The 17,039-nt window shown below is 37.5% G+C and overlaps 1 protein-coding gene across 1 annotated transcript; it reads left to right on the forward strand.

Annotated features, from left to right (window-relative positions):
* Positions 1-3,177: 3,177 nt before the first annotated feature.
* On the forward strand, positions 3,178-16,512 carry CCNB1IP1 (cyclin B1 interacting protein 1). Its single transcript, XM_036736802.1, has 3 exons — positions 3,178-3,525; positions 10,964-11,297; positions 15,958-16,512. Exons 1-3 carry the CDS (start codon positions 3,229-3,231, stop codon positions 16,158-16,160), a joined length of 834 nt encoding a protein of 277 aa, XP_036592697.1. The 5' UTR covers positions 3,178-3,228; the 3' UTR covers positions 16,161-16,512.
* Positions 16,513-17,039: the final 527 nt, after the last annotated feature.

Raw genomic sequence — 17,039 nt, forward strand, 5'->3', positions numbered from 1 at the left:
GCAATAGGACATTCCATCTCAATCTTTTGTTTTCCTTCAAGTCCCAGCTAAAATTACCTTTTATAAGAAGGCATTCTCGCTTCCCCCTTAATGTTAAGGCCTTCTATCTGTGATTACCTCGGATTTATTCTGTATATATCTTTTTGTACTTCATTTTTTATGTTTTCTCTAAGATTAAGCTTTTTGAGAACAGATGCTATTTCATAGCTGTCTTTGTACCTAGTGTTAAGCACAGTGCCATGTCATGATCTCAGTCGGAGTTTTCTTAGCAAGATGTTGGAGTGATTTGCCATTTTCTTCTCCAGCTCGTTTTATAGATGAGGAAACTGAGGCAAACAGGGTTAAGTGACTCGGCCAAGGCCACACAGCTAGCAAGTATCTGAGGCCATATTTGAACTGAGGAAGATAAGTCTTACTGATTCCAGCCCTAGCACTGTCCCTAGTAAGTAGCAGTGCTTAATAAATACTTATTGATGACTTAAAAAAAAAAAGACAATTGCAGCATATAATTAGAATTTTGCTAGTGTAGTTACTGGAATTTTAGCTGGTCTAGGTTTTCATTTTGACTGAGCTACTTCTGGCTATGTGATTACCTTAAGCAAGTCACCTCAATATCCTTCCTCAACTATAAAATTAGAGGGTTATACGAGATAATCCTAAGGTCCCTTTCTGGTTCTAAAATTCGTTGTTGGGGTGACTTGCTCTTGGCAATGAGATATATAGTCTATATAAATTTGTCACTAGCTTCAGTCATGGAGTACGCAACAATCTTAAAAAATCTAGTACGGAAAACAGGCTCCATAAAACAAATACAAGGCAATATATAAAAAAGTGCCAAATGAGTGCTTCAGGATATTAATACAATAAACACCTAATAAACTACCCCAGATGCAAAAATAAAACAGGCCCTGCCCAGGTTAGGATAATGCCACAAATATAGGTGAAATAAGGGCTAAATCTTAGAAGTCAGATTTATATTTGGCCAAAATGTGAGAGGATTACAGAAAAGTAGAAATAAAGGCAACCCATTCTGAACACGACCATCTTGGCTGTGAAGAGAATGAGTTCTGCCTCTTAAAATACATCAATTTCACTGGGCATGTGATATCTGTGTGCGTATGTTTTCGCGGAAGTGAACGTATAGCCGCGGGGGATGTAGCGCACGCGCGTACTAAACGCTTGGTTTGGGCTCGAGTGGGACGGAGCGCATGCGTAGCTTAAGAGGTGGGGGAGGGGGAGAAGAGGAAGAGGCGCTCGTTGCTATTGAGGGCGCCGTCTAGGCCGGGGTGTTTTCCCGCGCTTTCTCTTCCCGGCGAGCTCAAGTAAAGTAATTTTTTCTTTTTGGTAGTTTGAGTTGCCATAAAGTGCCGGAGCCCAAGTTCAAAACCCTCCTACCCTCAGTCAAATCCCGCCCTCTCCCTGGGCCTCAGAATCCCGCGCGGTCTTGGAAATCGCTACTCCTCCAGGTGGAAAGTCTCGGAAGTTCTCCCCGCCTTCCCCCCCCCCCCCCCCCCCCCCCCGCGCCTCCATTCCCCCTCCCGAAGCCTCTGACTGAGGCCAAGCGAGCTTTTCACCTCAGTCCCCCCACCCTCACCCGCTCGTACGTGGCTTCTGGGCCCGGCCTCACGTTGGCTTTTCATAAAAGCTGAATGGGATTCTAGTTCTAGAACTGAAAAGAACCCCTGAGGCCTTCCAACCCAACTCCCTCTTTTTACAGACGCAGAAACTGAGGTCCGTCACAGGGTCATAGATTTAGAATTGAAAGGGACTCTAGAGGTCCAGGCCAACAGCCTTCCTCTCTCACCCCACCCCCTCCCCACTGTTTCCAGGTAAGAAAGCTCAAGGCTTGGCAGGGTGTGACTTGCTCCAGGTATTCCAGGTAGTCAGCGCGAAGGGTGGATTCGATTGAACCCGGGCCCTCCGGCCCTTCCACTGTACCGTGTTTTATAAACTGAGGTGAAAACTGAGCTACCTGCTTACAGTGACCCAGCCAGTAGGACGCGTCACGTCCCAGTAGCTCCCACGGGACTCTACCAGATGGTGAGGTCCTTTGCGTGGGAGGACATGCTTGTTGCCAGTAACTTTAAACCAAGCATGACTTTCTGGCAAAATTTACCAATTTCTTTGCGGGGGGGGAAAAGGCAATACCAAACAACCCATCTCAGTCAGTGTGGTGTTGCAGCTAGTGATGTGGATGGGGGTTGGGTGTCTAGTGCTCAGTTGGATTGCCGTATAAAAACTAAGAGAACTAGACTTTAAGACTCATGGATAAGTAGTATTTAGCTTTGGGATAAAATACCAGCCATGTCAGTCAAAAACCAGCAAGGCTACTTTCAATTCTGCTACTAAACATCAGTGTAGTTGCTGGGCCTCAGTGTATGTGTGTCTCCTGGATAAAATTATTGGTTTCTCATGGCATGATAAAGCTGGAAGGGAAGGGAACAAGCATTTATTAAGTGCCAGCTCTGTGTCAGGCACTGTGCAAAATAGCTCCTTTGATCCTCACAGGAACCCTGTGAAGTAGGTGCTATTATTCTCATTTTACAGCTAGGGAAGCAGAGGGAGAGGATAAATGACTTGCCTAGGGCCAAATAAGTGTCTGAGGCAGAATTTGAACTCAGGTCTTCTTGACACCAGACCCAGCTGTGTTACCCAGCTACTCAAAAATAAAAAAAGGAAGTGTTGGATTTGGTGTCAGAGTACCTGGGTTAGAATCCCACTTCTGCTACTTACCACTTGTATGGCCCTGGGCAAATTACTTAACCTGTTGGTTTCCTCATTTTAAAAATTGGGGATTAATGAAAATTAGATAGTCCCTAAAGTTCTTTCAAGCTCTAAATCTATGTTTTTGTGATAAAATCACAGACCAGTAGAAATAAAAGGGAGCAGAGATCTTCTAGTCCGTATTTTATAGGTGAAGAAACTGAGGCCAGGACTGTTAAAAGAGACATTAAAAAACACAAGGGTAATTGGGGCAGAACCCAGTCTCTTATCTTTCAGTTCAATGTGCTTCCCATTATAAGACTTGGCAAGGGAGCTACTGTCTGCGGACAGAGGAAAGTCAATTGATGTTGACTGCCAAAAAAGTGCTAAAGACTTGTTAGTCTTAGTCATTCTTCCATTTTCCTGACTTTAAAGTTTAACTGCATATCTCATTTGATCCTTCCTTAGAATTAATTCCCTTCAGCATTTTGGAGCCTGAGAGAGGGAATCATTGTTACTACTGAAATGTCTATATGTGAAGACATGTTGCTCTGTAATTATCGGAAGTGTCGCATCAGGCTCTCTGGCTATGCATGGGTAACTGCTTGCTCACACATCTTCTGTGACCAGCATGGCAGTGGTGAGTTCAGTCGGTCTCCAGCTGTCTGCCCTGCCTGCAATAGTACCCTTTCTGGTAAGCTAGACATTGTTCGGACAGAGCTCAGTCCCACAGAGGAATACAAAGCCATGGTGTTGGCAGGGTTGAGACCAGAAATTGTTTTGGACATTAGCTCCCGAGCGCTGGCCTTCTGGACATATCAGGTAAGTTGTGGCTGTTACTCCACCTTTATAGAGATTGTGCCTTGAGCTATCTGTGGGCACTTTCTTGTTTGCTAATATATGTGTTTCTTCTTATTTGTTTAAATCATGAACTTTTTGAGGACTCTAATTTTTTGAAATGTTACTATATATTTTTGAGCACGTTATGTACTATATATGTATTTGGATTAGAACTATCCAGAAGTTGCTTTTGTGATTATGTTTGCACATTTTATAACAATAAGAAATAACATCACTATCATATACTGGTATAATGTAATTGAAAAGGAATAATGTATTATTTATTCTCTTAGTAGGGGTGAATGAAATCTGGTAAATCTGTAATAATAAATATGCGATGTAAAAGAGTCTGGGATTATCCTGTGATTTTAAAAATTAGGATAATGGTGGGACAAAGATTCTTCAGGGACAAAAGAGGATCAGTAAGGAAAAATGGCCTGATTATTTAGAATTATAATAAAGCTCCCTGGATCTGTGATTCCACATTGTTGAATTATGAAATTTAAGCAAATTAAGTTAACCTTGAAGATCAGAAATCATGATAGATCCTATGAGTTAGGTAACACTGTAACTGCATTTTTACGAAAGGGATGCTAAGGCACAGAAAAAGACAAGTTGCATGACTATGTATTACTACTTCTTATGTCAAGCAGTTCCTACTTTAGATTGCAGAGGTTTTCTGGAACTGCATCTTAAAGCAGATCACTCTAGGGCAAAATCCTAATTGTAAAGGTGGTCTACCTGATTGCGTATATGTTCCACTGGATATTGGTCAAAGATTGATAATAGCAGCAATGAGCTGGAAATGGCAAACAACTCCATTATCTTTTGCCAAGAAAACCACATATGGGGCCACAAAGAGTCAGACATGACTGAACAACAACAACAAAAAGCAGAGAATGCCTTTGAGTTGTGCTGAGATATTTAAAAGTTGTTCAAGTACAAATCTGGTTTCTATGAACTTGCCATAGAAAAGGAAAGCTTAATTTCTGTCAAGATGGTAGAGTGAGTGGTCTCTTAAGTCCAGCTCTTCTATACCAGCTCAAAGCAAAAACAAAGCTACCACCACATACAGTAAAGGAATAACAACAGTTAAGACAGAGGAAAAGAAAGAAGCTCTTATAGAGAGAACCTAGGAGGAAGATGAACAACGAAAAAAGAAGATAAAAGTAAGCAAAAAATGAATAAATGCTATGAAGTAAAAGAAGGCAAGGAGAAATTTCCAGAAGGATGGAGCAACAGTTTCACTTCTAGAAGGGTTAACAGAGTAAAGGAAACTTCAGAGCAGTTTAGAATCACAATAAGAGATATAAAGGAAGAGCTGGTATCTCTGTATAAGACAGGAAATAGGATCCCTAGCCCAAGAATTGGGGAAAATGAACATGGTAATGACAAAATAGAAAAGACAGTGGAAAATGTCAATAAATGAGTGGACTTTTTGATTCAGTTCAATTCAGTAAACATTTATTCAGTGCTACTATGTGCTGGGCACTGTGAAAGCACTAGGAAATACAAAAAGAGGCAAAAGATAGTCCCTGCTGTCAAAAAGCTTGGACTCTAATGGGGGAGACAACATGCAGGCAGATATATACAAAGTTAGCTATACACAGGATAAATAGGAAATAATTAACAGAGTGAAAGCATTGGAATAAAGAGAAAGTAGGGAGGACTTTCTGTAGAGGGTATGATTTTAGTTGAGATTTAAAGGAAGCTAGGCAGGTCAGTAGTCAGCTCAGAGGAGGAATAATGTTCCTGGCAAAGGGAGAATGCCTGGAGCTGAGAGATGGAGTAGCTTGTTTGTGGAATAGTCAGGAGGCCAGTACCACTGGGTAGAATACATGTTACGGAGTAAGGTATAAGAAGACTGGGATGTTAGGAGAGGGCTAGGTTATGAAGGGCTTTGAAAGCCCAACAGAGCATTTTGTATTTACTTCTGGAGGCAATAGGAAGCCACTGGAGTTTATCAAGTAGAGCGATGACATTAGGAAAATCATTTTCGTGGCAGAATGGAGAATGGACTAGAGTGGAGAGAGATTTGAGGCTGGCAAACGCACCAGTAGGAGTAGAATGGAAGAACAAACAAAAAAAGCCAAGGTAGAAGAACAAACGTTAGAACAAAATCAAAGAAGGCAAGGATGGGAGACAAGATTTCTTTAAAAAAAGGGGGGGTGGCAGCTAGGTAGCACAATGGATAGGGCATGTATTATACCAAGAGCGAGTGAGACACACCACAGAGTATAAGTTTTAAATGGAGAATTTATTAGCCGGCGGCCATTCGGGGTTCAACCCAAATCAGAATGGCCATGAGTTGGGGTGGAGAAGTCGAATTTATACAAAAGATCAAGGTGCAGTGGTTAATTATCTCTTGAAATTTACATATGTTATTTTAGCAGACTCAGCAAGTGTTTGTTATTTCACTTTCATGATCATGATACATGAAGAGGAACCTCCTGAATAGATTGTAAGTACAGCATATCAGACAGCTGACAAAGTGTCAACTGAATTACAACTCAGGATCTCTGTCCAATTTGCCATTTACCTCCCACAACATGACTCACAAGATAAGAATAAGGAACAGTCACATAATTAAAGAGAATGTCTGGGGCTGAGGCCTTCATCCTTCAAGGCCATAGGCAGACCAAGGGATGCTCCAGCTGGGTTTGTTGACACAAGAAAGAGACATCTCTCAGCCCGCTCAGGAAACATAAAGAGATTGTTAGAGCATCAGGCCCCTTCCCTGGCCAACTAGTCCACACTCTCCAGAACAGTCACAGGGCCCAGGGACACCCACTGAACGCCAAATGGCCCGAACTAAGTCTGTTTTTCTTATGCAAACTGGGGTGTTTTAGTTAGGGGCTGGGGGCAGGGTTCTCCTTAGCAATAACTGATTTCTCTAGCACCACACATGGACCCTGGAGTCAGGAGGACTGCAGCTTCAGACACTTACTAAATATGTGACCCTGAGCAAGACACCCCCCCACCCCAAAAAAATAAAAACCACAGAAATGGAGATGAAAGCTTGGTGAGACAATCTTAGAATTGTTGGTCTCTCAGAAAAATATAGTTTGAATACCACAAGGAATGAATCTGTAATTTCATCCTTTAAAGGGAAGTCCTAGGTGAGGAAGCTTGTTTACTAATGAAGGTTGGCACATTGTCATAGTGTTGCCATGAACAATGAGAGGATAAGTGACTTGCCCAGGGTTATTGTATGTGTCCTTATTGGGGCTTGGAACCAGATCCTTTTGGCTTAGAGGTAGGGGTGGGGAACCTGTGGCCTCAAGCAGCCTTTTGACCGAATCCAGGCTTCACAGAACAGAGGCTTGCTCTCCATGGACTACAATACACTGCTTCTCACCTAAAATACCATCTTCCAATAAATTATTGCTATTTACTGAAAATAGTGGAAACAAAGGACCAAGTGTAAATCCATAGGGTTCTTTTCTGTTGATATCCTTTTGAAATAAAAGTTCACCTCACCCAGGAAAGTAGTTTTCAAGTGGTGGAGCTTTATATTTAAGGAGAGAGTCTTATAAGTAGCTAGGAGGAAGCAGTTCACACACACACACACACACACACACACACACACAGAGAGAATTATGCAACTCTCTACTAAGGACAAGGAACAAAGGAAAAGAATAGCATGAAATATGCTAAAAACAAGAGAACTTGGCTTTCAATCAGTGGCTATCCTGCAAAATTGAGCATACTTTATCATGGGAAAATATGATTCTTGAATGAGATTAAAAAACTTTAAATATTTGATGATGGGAAATATAGAAATGAGAATAGTCTTTGCCATGGTAGCTTTGGATATTGATTGCCTTTTTTTAGTTATGAGGTCCATGTTTTTTTCTAATCATTTAGTATCTTCTTTTTTGTCAGATATCTTGAGAATCAATACTTCAACATTCTGAAAATTCTGTTGCTTCTAGCTCAGACCTTCTTTGTATATACTTGGGTCCAGTTCCTTTTCTGATCTTGGTTTTCTTTAGGGTCATTTCTATTTCTTCATAAAGTACTTTGGGGATTGAAATGTTAAGAGTCCAAAATGTGGAGGTACAACTGTCTTTTATGGAAAAACTCATTTGTTGTGGAAATCTTAACATATCTTTTCGATTTGTTTGTGTTCATCCTTCTAATTTGATCCTTTATTGTTTTAGGAGATGATCTGGCTTAATTGGTTCTTATTCCAAGCTTCTATAAACTAATTTTTCACAACATTGCATCTTATTGTTTTTAAGATGGTATTGCTCATAATTTTACCCTGTCTTTCTCGAGGTTTTTTTTTCTGCAAGATTTTGCAAACAAGTTTATATTCTTCACTAGATGCTGTCCTTTACTGATAGCTCTCTGCTTGGTAGAGAAATCAAGTTCTTCATCTCTAAATGAAGGCGTTGGTCTCTGACTGTCCTCCGAGGCCTCTTCCAGTAATGGATGTATGAATCCATGAGCCAATGAACTGCTTTAGGAAATTATGTTAGTCTATTTAGATGTCTGTTTCTTTGTATATTTCCCACTTTCCAGCTTCAACAGATTTTTAAAACATAACATTAGAATTGCCTCAATTCCATGCCATGTTGTCTAATTTTCAGTCTTCTAATTTGGCATTGATTTTGATGTTGTTCTAATATGTCAGTGGTCTGATTATATACATAGGCAGCTGATTTGCCAATTACTCCCACGTACATTAACTAGTCATTTCCTGTTGGAATATAGTGCCTTTCATTGTTTATGGTGATTTTATTAGGTGTTTTATCATGTCTAGAAGTAAATAATTTTCTTCTTGAAGAAAATATTCATTAATATATAGGCATAAGGCACAATGTGTAACATCTGTATCTTTGGGCTTGGGTTTCTTACTTTTGAACCATGTTTTAGAGCATATTTTTCTCCTTCTTCTCCATGCCTCACCTTTACGTTAAGGATACTGTGTATTAGAGAATATGTTCATTTAGTCTGAAAGGTCTTAATAAGTCCTTCTTAGGATTTATCTCCATCCTTGTTCTGTGCAATAGATTTTGGTGCATAAGCTGCTATTATCTTCCTGATGGTCTTTTTACTTGTGCTTATCATGAATACTGCAAGACAAAATGACCAAGTATCCTATGAAATATTTCTCTTGCCTTTGGATACATAACATAACCTCTGTCAGCTCCTTTATCGGCCACTACAAGGAGAACTTGTTGAATTATCTTTCCATTTAACTACAACTTACTTTTGTCTTCTGATTTCATTTATAGTAAACATGTCGTTGTTGACGTGATTCACTTCTTTTAGTACTCAGCCCATTCATTGGTTTCTGCACTAAGATCTCATACTTAGAATGCTAATAGTGAAGATAATATTTTAGACAGTCTAAAAAAATCTGTGATTCTTAGCAACGTTGGCCCTCTTTTCTGCCATCATCACTGTGGAAGAAGGGTAAGGGGCCACATAGGACTATGGGCTCTTTTGTTTTTTTCTTATTTCATGTGTCGCTATGGCCAAAGAATTCATCGTCTAGTAGCTAGCCTACTCGCTGGTGATGAATATCTCCATACTTAACTAGTTTGGTTCATAAAAAAGCAGGTATATCTTTTGCCAAAATCATATTCATTATGTTTTATACCCTTTAACTTAATAAACTAAAAATGAATAAGTGAACTAAATATTTTTATATTTTATATTTAAATTTTTAATATTTATTTTAATATTTATTTAATATTTAAATTTTATATTTTATATTTAAATATTTTTATATTTAAATTTTTAAATTTTTAATTTTAAATTTTTAAATTTTTATATTTAAATTTTTAATATTTATTTTAATATTTATTTAATATTTAAATTTTATATTTTATATTTAAATATTTTTATATTTAGTGACTTTTTAGTCACTATTAAAAAATGAGAGGAGAATGGAAGGTTATACCTCTCATAAGTATGGCTTGGGGATGACTTTGTAGCCAATCAAAACATAGAAAATTATATAAAATACTAAATCATTTTTCTATAAAATAAAAAGCTTTTGTACAAATAAATGAATTCACTAGTGACAAAAAGAAAAGATAAGCACTAGGAAAAGATCTTTATCTTTTATCTTTATCTTTATCTTTGATATTTATCTTTATCTTTGATAAAAGTCTGACATGTAGAATTGGCACATATAATATTAAATATCATTTCCCAATTAATAAGTGATTAATGAATATGAACAAAGAAGGAAAACAAACTAAAAATAACCCTATTGAAATTCAAGATTGTTATTAATGAGAGAAACACAAATTGAAACAGTCCTGAAGTATTACTCCATGTATTAGATTGGCAAAGATAGCAAAATTTAGTGTTACTGGAGCTACAAAAATATAATTTTAGTATTTCATTGCTGGTGGAACTGTGAATTGACCTAACAATTTCCAAAAAGATTATGAAATCATGCAAGAAAAATTAGAAAATTGTCCATGCCCTTTAACCCTGTGATCCTATTATTGAGTTTATACCCCAACAGGGTTATTGACAAGGAAAGACCTATCTGTGTGCAGTATTCCTTTTATTTTTCTTTATTGTGTTTTTTGTTTCTGGAGGGGAGAAGGGAAGGCAGTTGGGGTTAAGTGACTTGCCCAAGGTCACACAACTATTAAGTGTGTCAAGTGTCTGAAGCTGGATTTGAATTCAGGTCCTCCTGACTCCAGGGTCAGTGCTCTACTCACTGCGCCACCTAGCTGTCCCTGAAGTATACCTAATAATTCAATTTTTACTACTAAAAAATTAGAAATAAATTGTGTATCTAGGAATTGAAGACTGAATGAACAAATTGAGGCATGTGAACTTAATGGATTAATATTATACCATAAGAGATGGTGAATATAAAGAGTTCATAGAAGTAGAAAAAGATTGGTATGAAGTGATAGAGTGAAAAAAAGCAGAACCCAAAGAGCAATACACACAATTCCTATAATAAATAAAGAAAACTTTGAATGGCAATATAACTCAGCTGGAAAACATTGGGAGATATTGGTACTAACTCACTGATACTATCAATTGCTATCATCTTTTTAAGTTGTTTTACTTAACTGTCTTCAGAGATTGCACATTGAGGGGGATTCAACTGGAAGCAACTAGAAATATTCTGGGGATTTTTATGGTATATTGAAATACAAGTTATTAATGAAAAAATTTTCAAAGAAAAATAGGATCATCTGCTTTTTCAAAAAGCGACAACTAGGGAAAAATATGACATTGGCCAAGGTTAGAGTTATTGAGAGAATAACTATGCCTTAACTTAGTTCTGGAGGTTAAAGTTATTATCTTGATATCTTTCTTTCCTTTGTGCATTCATTTATTTCTCTGTCACTTGTGCAAACTTTTACAACATACTGAAGATGGTAAAATTTTCATTCTTTACTTTAATAACTTTTCCTTTTCTCATTCTGAATAGGTGCATCAAGAGCGTCTTTATCAAGAATATAATTTCAGCAAGGCTGAAGGCCATCTGAAACAGATGGAGAAGGTATACACTCAGCAGATCCAGAGTAAGGATGTGGAGCTGACTTCTATGAAAGGGGAAGTCACCTCTATGAAGAAAGTGTTGGAGGAGTATAAGAAAAAGTTCAGTGACATCTCTGAGAAACTCATGGAGCGCAATCGCCAATATCAGAAACTTCAGGGTCTCTATGATAGCCTTAGGTTACGAAACATTGCCTTTGCCAACCATGAAGGAGTTCTGGAGCCATCCGTGATTTCTCAGCCAGCTGCTTTTGGCTTCCCAACAGGTAAGGGCAGTAAGAAATTCGGTAAAAAGGGCAATAAGGGATAAGCAATACTTAGCCTTTAAACCAGCAGTTATATAAGATGGACAAGTAGGTCATTTTACTTTCTTCATTATAAAACAGCCAATGTAATTGACACTATAATTGTACTTCCCTCTTTCTAGAAATTTTACGAACAGAACTAGAAGTAGAACTCAGGTCTCTTCTTGTATTCTTTTATACTGTCTGATAAGTGATATTGTCTGATGGAACTTTGCTATGATATACATACACACATATATATATGTGTGTGTATATATATATGTTATATGTATGTACATACAGAGAGAGAGGGAGAGAGAGAGAGAGAGAAAGGCTAGCTTAATTTAAGAGTTCACTTCTGTAGCTGGTCAGATTTCTTTGGAGTAGTAAGGTAGTGTTTGGTTCACATTTTCCTTACATATAGCCTTCTCTGAGGTAGGCAATATAATTTATTGAGTAGCTCTAGCTAGCTGTGTGGGAGCATTACATACTTAAGCATAGAAAAGTGCTATGCATATTGCGAATAGCTCTTTGGCTTCACTCTCCCAGATTAAGTCTGGCTACATTTCTCCTCTTAGGATTCTAAGAGTTAAATGGCCTCTTCTCTAATACTCAACTCAGGCTCCCATTCTGGGGCTGTACCCCATACTATTAGCCACCAGTGACTAGTGCCCCATTTCCATTTAACCAATTCTCATCAATTAGTTTTTACAAAGGGCTATTTATTTCGAAGATACAACAAGAACAGAAGTATAAACAATTTCCCTCAACACCTTGAGAGGCATACTTTCCTCTTGGTCTCACCAAGTTCATATTCAAGTGTGACATCACTGATTTACGAGAGTTCATCTCAGCTACTTTTGGACTGGGTTCCAAAGATCTCTCCTTCTTTCTCAGGGCTCCAGTGCTGGGATTGCTGAAAAACTCAGTGTGGACTTTGACTTCTAGATCTTTGGGAGCTTGATCTCCTGATCTTTCAGAACTCATGAGGTTATATAGCCTCCAACAAGTGGTCAAGAACTGGGGCAAAGAACTAAGGCCAATATTTGTGTTGTGTCAGTCTCAGATGGGGGAGGGCCCAGTCTCTTACCTGTTAGTGTTATCTTTCACTGGAGCTCTAATAGCTGGAAGAAGCCAGCTGAAAAGAGGTTAGATCAAGAGAAGAAGGACTTCTCCAATGCCTTTTGAATGCCCACCTGGTTCTGGATCTACAGCTGTAGCCAATCAAGAGTCCCCTCTGTACTATGTGGTTAATGGCAGGAACCAGTTACAGAATGTCTTCTTATTCTTCAAAGTTTCTTCTAAGGCACTTACACATTAACACAAATCTTCTGGAAGAAAGGTCTCTAACCTCTTCCTTGTAGGAAATCGCAACAGTGGTACTCTGTGCATATTTTTAAGGACTGGGCTTTGTGGCAAGTCTCCTATACATGTAAAGTTAGCCTAATATTTTATAGTACTTCAATGGATCTGAATTCTTATGAGTGTGGTTATTTCCTCCAGTGGTGCGGATCTCAATTCATTCACACCTTCTCATCCTTGTCTGTGCCCTTTTTTAAATCCTCCACATGGGGTTTACCTAATGTCCTTAAGGCTTTCCCTCTAGGTGTCCTGATATCACTTGAGATCCACTCTAGTATGTGGAATATGGATTGTCATTTCATTTTTTTGGGGAAGCTGCTACATTTATGCTTTTTTTCCCTCCCAATTGTTATCTTCTCCTCTTTCAGGTGTCTTGAGAGTCCTTTCTTTAATTGTATCACTTCTGGCACAGCCACTTCTGCTCATATTCTATCTGATCTCCATTTTTGTTTTCTTTAATGCCATTTCTAATCCCTTATAAAATACATTGGCAATTGTGGTGTTAAGAGTACAGACAGTTCTTGCTTTACTGGAATGTTCCTAGACCTTTGTGTAAAGCAATTTTTACATAATGCAAATGAGGCAAATTTAGGGTTAGAGTTGGAGGCAGAGGGTTAGGATTAGGGTTAAAGTTGGAGTCAGAGTCAGTGTTGGATTTATGGTTAGGGATACAATTTGCCCTTACCCATCCACTTCATTTAGCCTATATAACAAAGGTATACACAAAATAATACTTTTATATAGGTCATAAAATGTACTCAAATGCAGACATATTAAATGCTGTAATGTGATAATAAACAGAATTGTGAAATTAAAGGTAAAGTTAATGATAAAGTATGCACAGTACTGTCCAGTAAAGTTAATGTAGGCATGACATGTATTACCTCTTCCCCACCTACTGCACTTAGACTTTGTCGTGGTTGGCTGAAATTTCATTTAGAATTCTTTATGTAAAGTCAAATTTGTTTAATGTGAATTTACATAAAGCAAGAATCGTGTGTACTAATATGATGGCTTTACTAACACTGATGGAGAGAATAGTTTTTGGTAGAAATCTTGACAGATCTTTTCCATTTTACACCTGTTTGTTATTTTTCCTAGCTTTATTATTAAATACTCTTAGGTAATATGGTTTAATTAGTTCTCATGCTGAGTTTTTTGTCATGTCTTTCCACTGGTTTATGAGATCAGACTGTTTATAATCTTCTACCATCCTCTTTCATAAGAGTTTAAATGAGTTTATAGTTTAAAATGGATTTGCTGGGGCAGCTAGGTGGCGCAGTAAGTATAGCATCGGCCCTGGAGTTAGGAGTACCTGAGTTTAAATCTGGCCTCAGACACTTGACACATTTACTAGCTGTGTCACCTTGAGCAAGTCACCTAACACCAATTGTCCTGCCTTTCCCCCTGCAAAAAAAAATCAATTAAAATGGATTTGTCTTTTGCTGCTCTCTTTCTGTTTAACAGGGAGATCAAGTTTTTGTTAGCCTAATTGGTTTCTAGTTTCATTTAGCTGTTCCTCAAAGGCAATTTCTTTACATTGGTTAAACTTTCATAAGATATGGTGGTAGTCAGTTTGGTGTAATATTTCCCATTTTTCAGTGTCAGTATCTTTGAAAAGTTGTATAGACTGAAATGATTCTAGTTGCATGCTGTCTTTTCTTCCCATTTTTATTCTTTTGATTTTTATTTTGGTTTTTGTTCTAAGAAGTCATTGGTCTCATTGTACATGGGCAGCTAGTACAGAAATGATTCTCACATTGGCAATAAGTTGTTATTCTCTCTTTTTAGAGATAGTAAATGTCATTGTCTTTTTGTCTGTTCCATTGTCTATACCATAATATACATTGCCTGTACCATTCTAGCACCTTCCAACTCTACTGTTGAATAAAGTATGATGTCTAGGCATGAGGTTTCTGTGTAGTCTACGTACTGTTAGTTTCTTTTGTTTCTGAAACTCAAACCATATTTTCCATTGTATTTTTCTCCATCTTTTTCATGCTCATCTTTGCATTGAAGTCATTGAATATTAACATGATTTAATTTAGAAGATTTATCAGGTTCTTTGTAGAATTTCTTTATCTCTTCACTCTCTACAATGGTTGTTAGGGTGTAAGCTACAATTATCTTCATGGTAGTCGTTTTTGCTTATGCTTATCATGAGCACAGCAAGAGAAAATGACTACATGAATGTTACATGTTAATTGAAAATGTTATATGAAATATCTCTCATTACTTTTTTATACATAATAAAGTCAATTCTGCAGATTTCCTTATTTTTCTCTCCAAAGTGGTATGCCATCCTTCCATTTAACTTCAATTTCCTTTTGTCTTTTGGTTTTACTTATAATGAGAATGCAAACATTGCTGTGACAATAGAGTGTATACTCATTGGACACTGGACAAATATTTCACAGTTAGAATGGTGAAAGTTAATATTTAGTTTGTATAGGCTAAAACTTGTAAGCTAAAACTATTGCAAACCTTTTTATCCTTCCTCAAACCTCCCATGACAACCCTTTCCATGCACTCCACTGAGTACCTTGCCTTATACTTCACCAAAAATTTGAATCCATTTGCTGAGAGCTCCCTCTTTTCTCTTCCTCCTTTTCTCACATCACGTTGATGCCTTATAACACTATATCCTTCACCCCATATCACTTAAAGAAGTGATTTCATTTCTTCTGAAATGAGTACATTGTAGAATATAACATTATATTAGATATTTAAAACAAACAAAAACTTGTATAGTATGTCTTGTGAGCAGTATGTTTTAACTGACTCTCCTTAGTCATCTATAGAGAATTGTACACTGAGGGCTGATGCTCAGAATATTACTAAGCACCATAAAAGCCTGAATCGTCTAAGAAAAAATGAGTTATTTGATTTAAAAGTATATTAAACACGTACTATAATCAAGGTACCGCATTGGGGAAAAAAGGTGAAAGTTGTAAGGGTTCCCTTCAGCTCTGTAATTCTGTGATAATCATAAGCACATTCCAATTCTACCCCAAACCCATGTCTATAATTTTCCAGACTACTTTCGATATGGAATCAGAAGCTAGGTATGACTAAATGAAAAGCAGAAATGTGTGTCATAAACATTGGAGGTGATTATAGATCTTCTGTTATCACTCTGAGGATTATATTTTTCTTCTCAGAGGATTGAGTTTTAGGTTTTAGTCAACAATATTTACAGAATGCCTATTATCTACATATTCTTATAGATCTGCAAGAAAATAAGCATCTAAATTTTGTTCTGTTCTTTCTTTTTCTCCAGGGAATACTTCCAAGTTTCCTGTGGATATGACGCCAGTTCGAAACTGGGGCAGTGGGGATGGAGACTTCCAGTTCAGACCATTTTTTGTGGGTTCTCCCACAGCAGCTGAGCCTAGCAATAATTTTTTCAGTTTTGCTTCTCCCAGCCACGAAGCAGTGCCACAGCCAGGTGGTAGTAGAGCCTTTAAAGTGAAAAGAATGTAGCCCATCTTGGAAAGAGGGGGCCAAGTGAGAAAGAGGGAAATTTATGATAACTCTGTTGCCTACTGTGCCTTGTTTTCCATAGTCGATTTCACTAAGAATCTAGTTTGCTTCCTTGCTCTTCTCTAGTGGTTTCTGACAGTAAAGTGGACCCTAGTTACGGTGTAACCATTCTTATGGCAAGTGTTATTGCTCATTCCTGAGGTTATCAGTTTCCTTGTGCTATTAGTTCTACAAAGTTTGCTGCTTGCTGTGAGAAACTTATGAGGAAGGAAATTGGCTTTGGATTCTATTCTTTTGCCTGTGTTATTTTGAATAATGAATGTGCTGTTTTATTAAACTCAGTTTGATTGTGAACTGTTGCTTATTTGTGATCAGTAGTATTCAGACAGATGTGGGGATGTGTTGGCATTTAGAACATTTAGCTTATTGTAACTATCTGGCTTGTATGGCCACATATTGCTATATCCATAAAGTCTTAAATTCTGGAATATCTCTTTGTTTAGATATGTGATCATTGTGGCTTAAGTGTGTATATATAGTCAACCGAGTATGTAGGTCCTAATATTTATGTGTGTGCATTTTATTTTACACTTGCATCTTTGTTATCATATTTATGTATATATTTAATTTGGGAAATACATATGACTCTATGATTAGATGCTTTTGGTATATTTTTGTATTTATGTGTCTCTTAATATGTTTTTGTTTGTGTGTCATTGTGTCAGCATGTATTTGAAGTATATTCGCTCATGAATACATAAGTGAACATCTTATTACATTGGCATTTGTTTGTCAAGTCTGTATTCCAATTTGAAACTAGTCAAATTGATAAGGATTATTATTTCTTTAAGCTGGCTCTTAGGTATCCATTTCAATATG

The sequence above is a fragment of the Trichosurus vulpecula genome, chromosome 8, assembly GCF_011100635.1.
Source record: "Trichosurus vulpecula isolate mTriVul1 chromosome 8, mTriVul1.pri, whole genome shotgun sequence".
In the NCBI taxonomy this organism is placed as follows: domain Eukaryota; kingdom Metazoa; phylum Chordata; class Mammalia; order Diprotodontia; family Phalangeridae; genus Trichosurus; species Trichosurus vulpecula.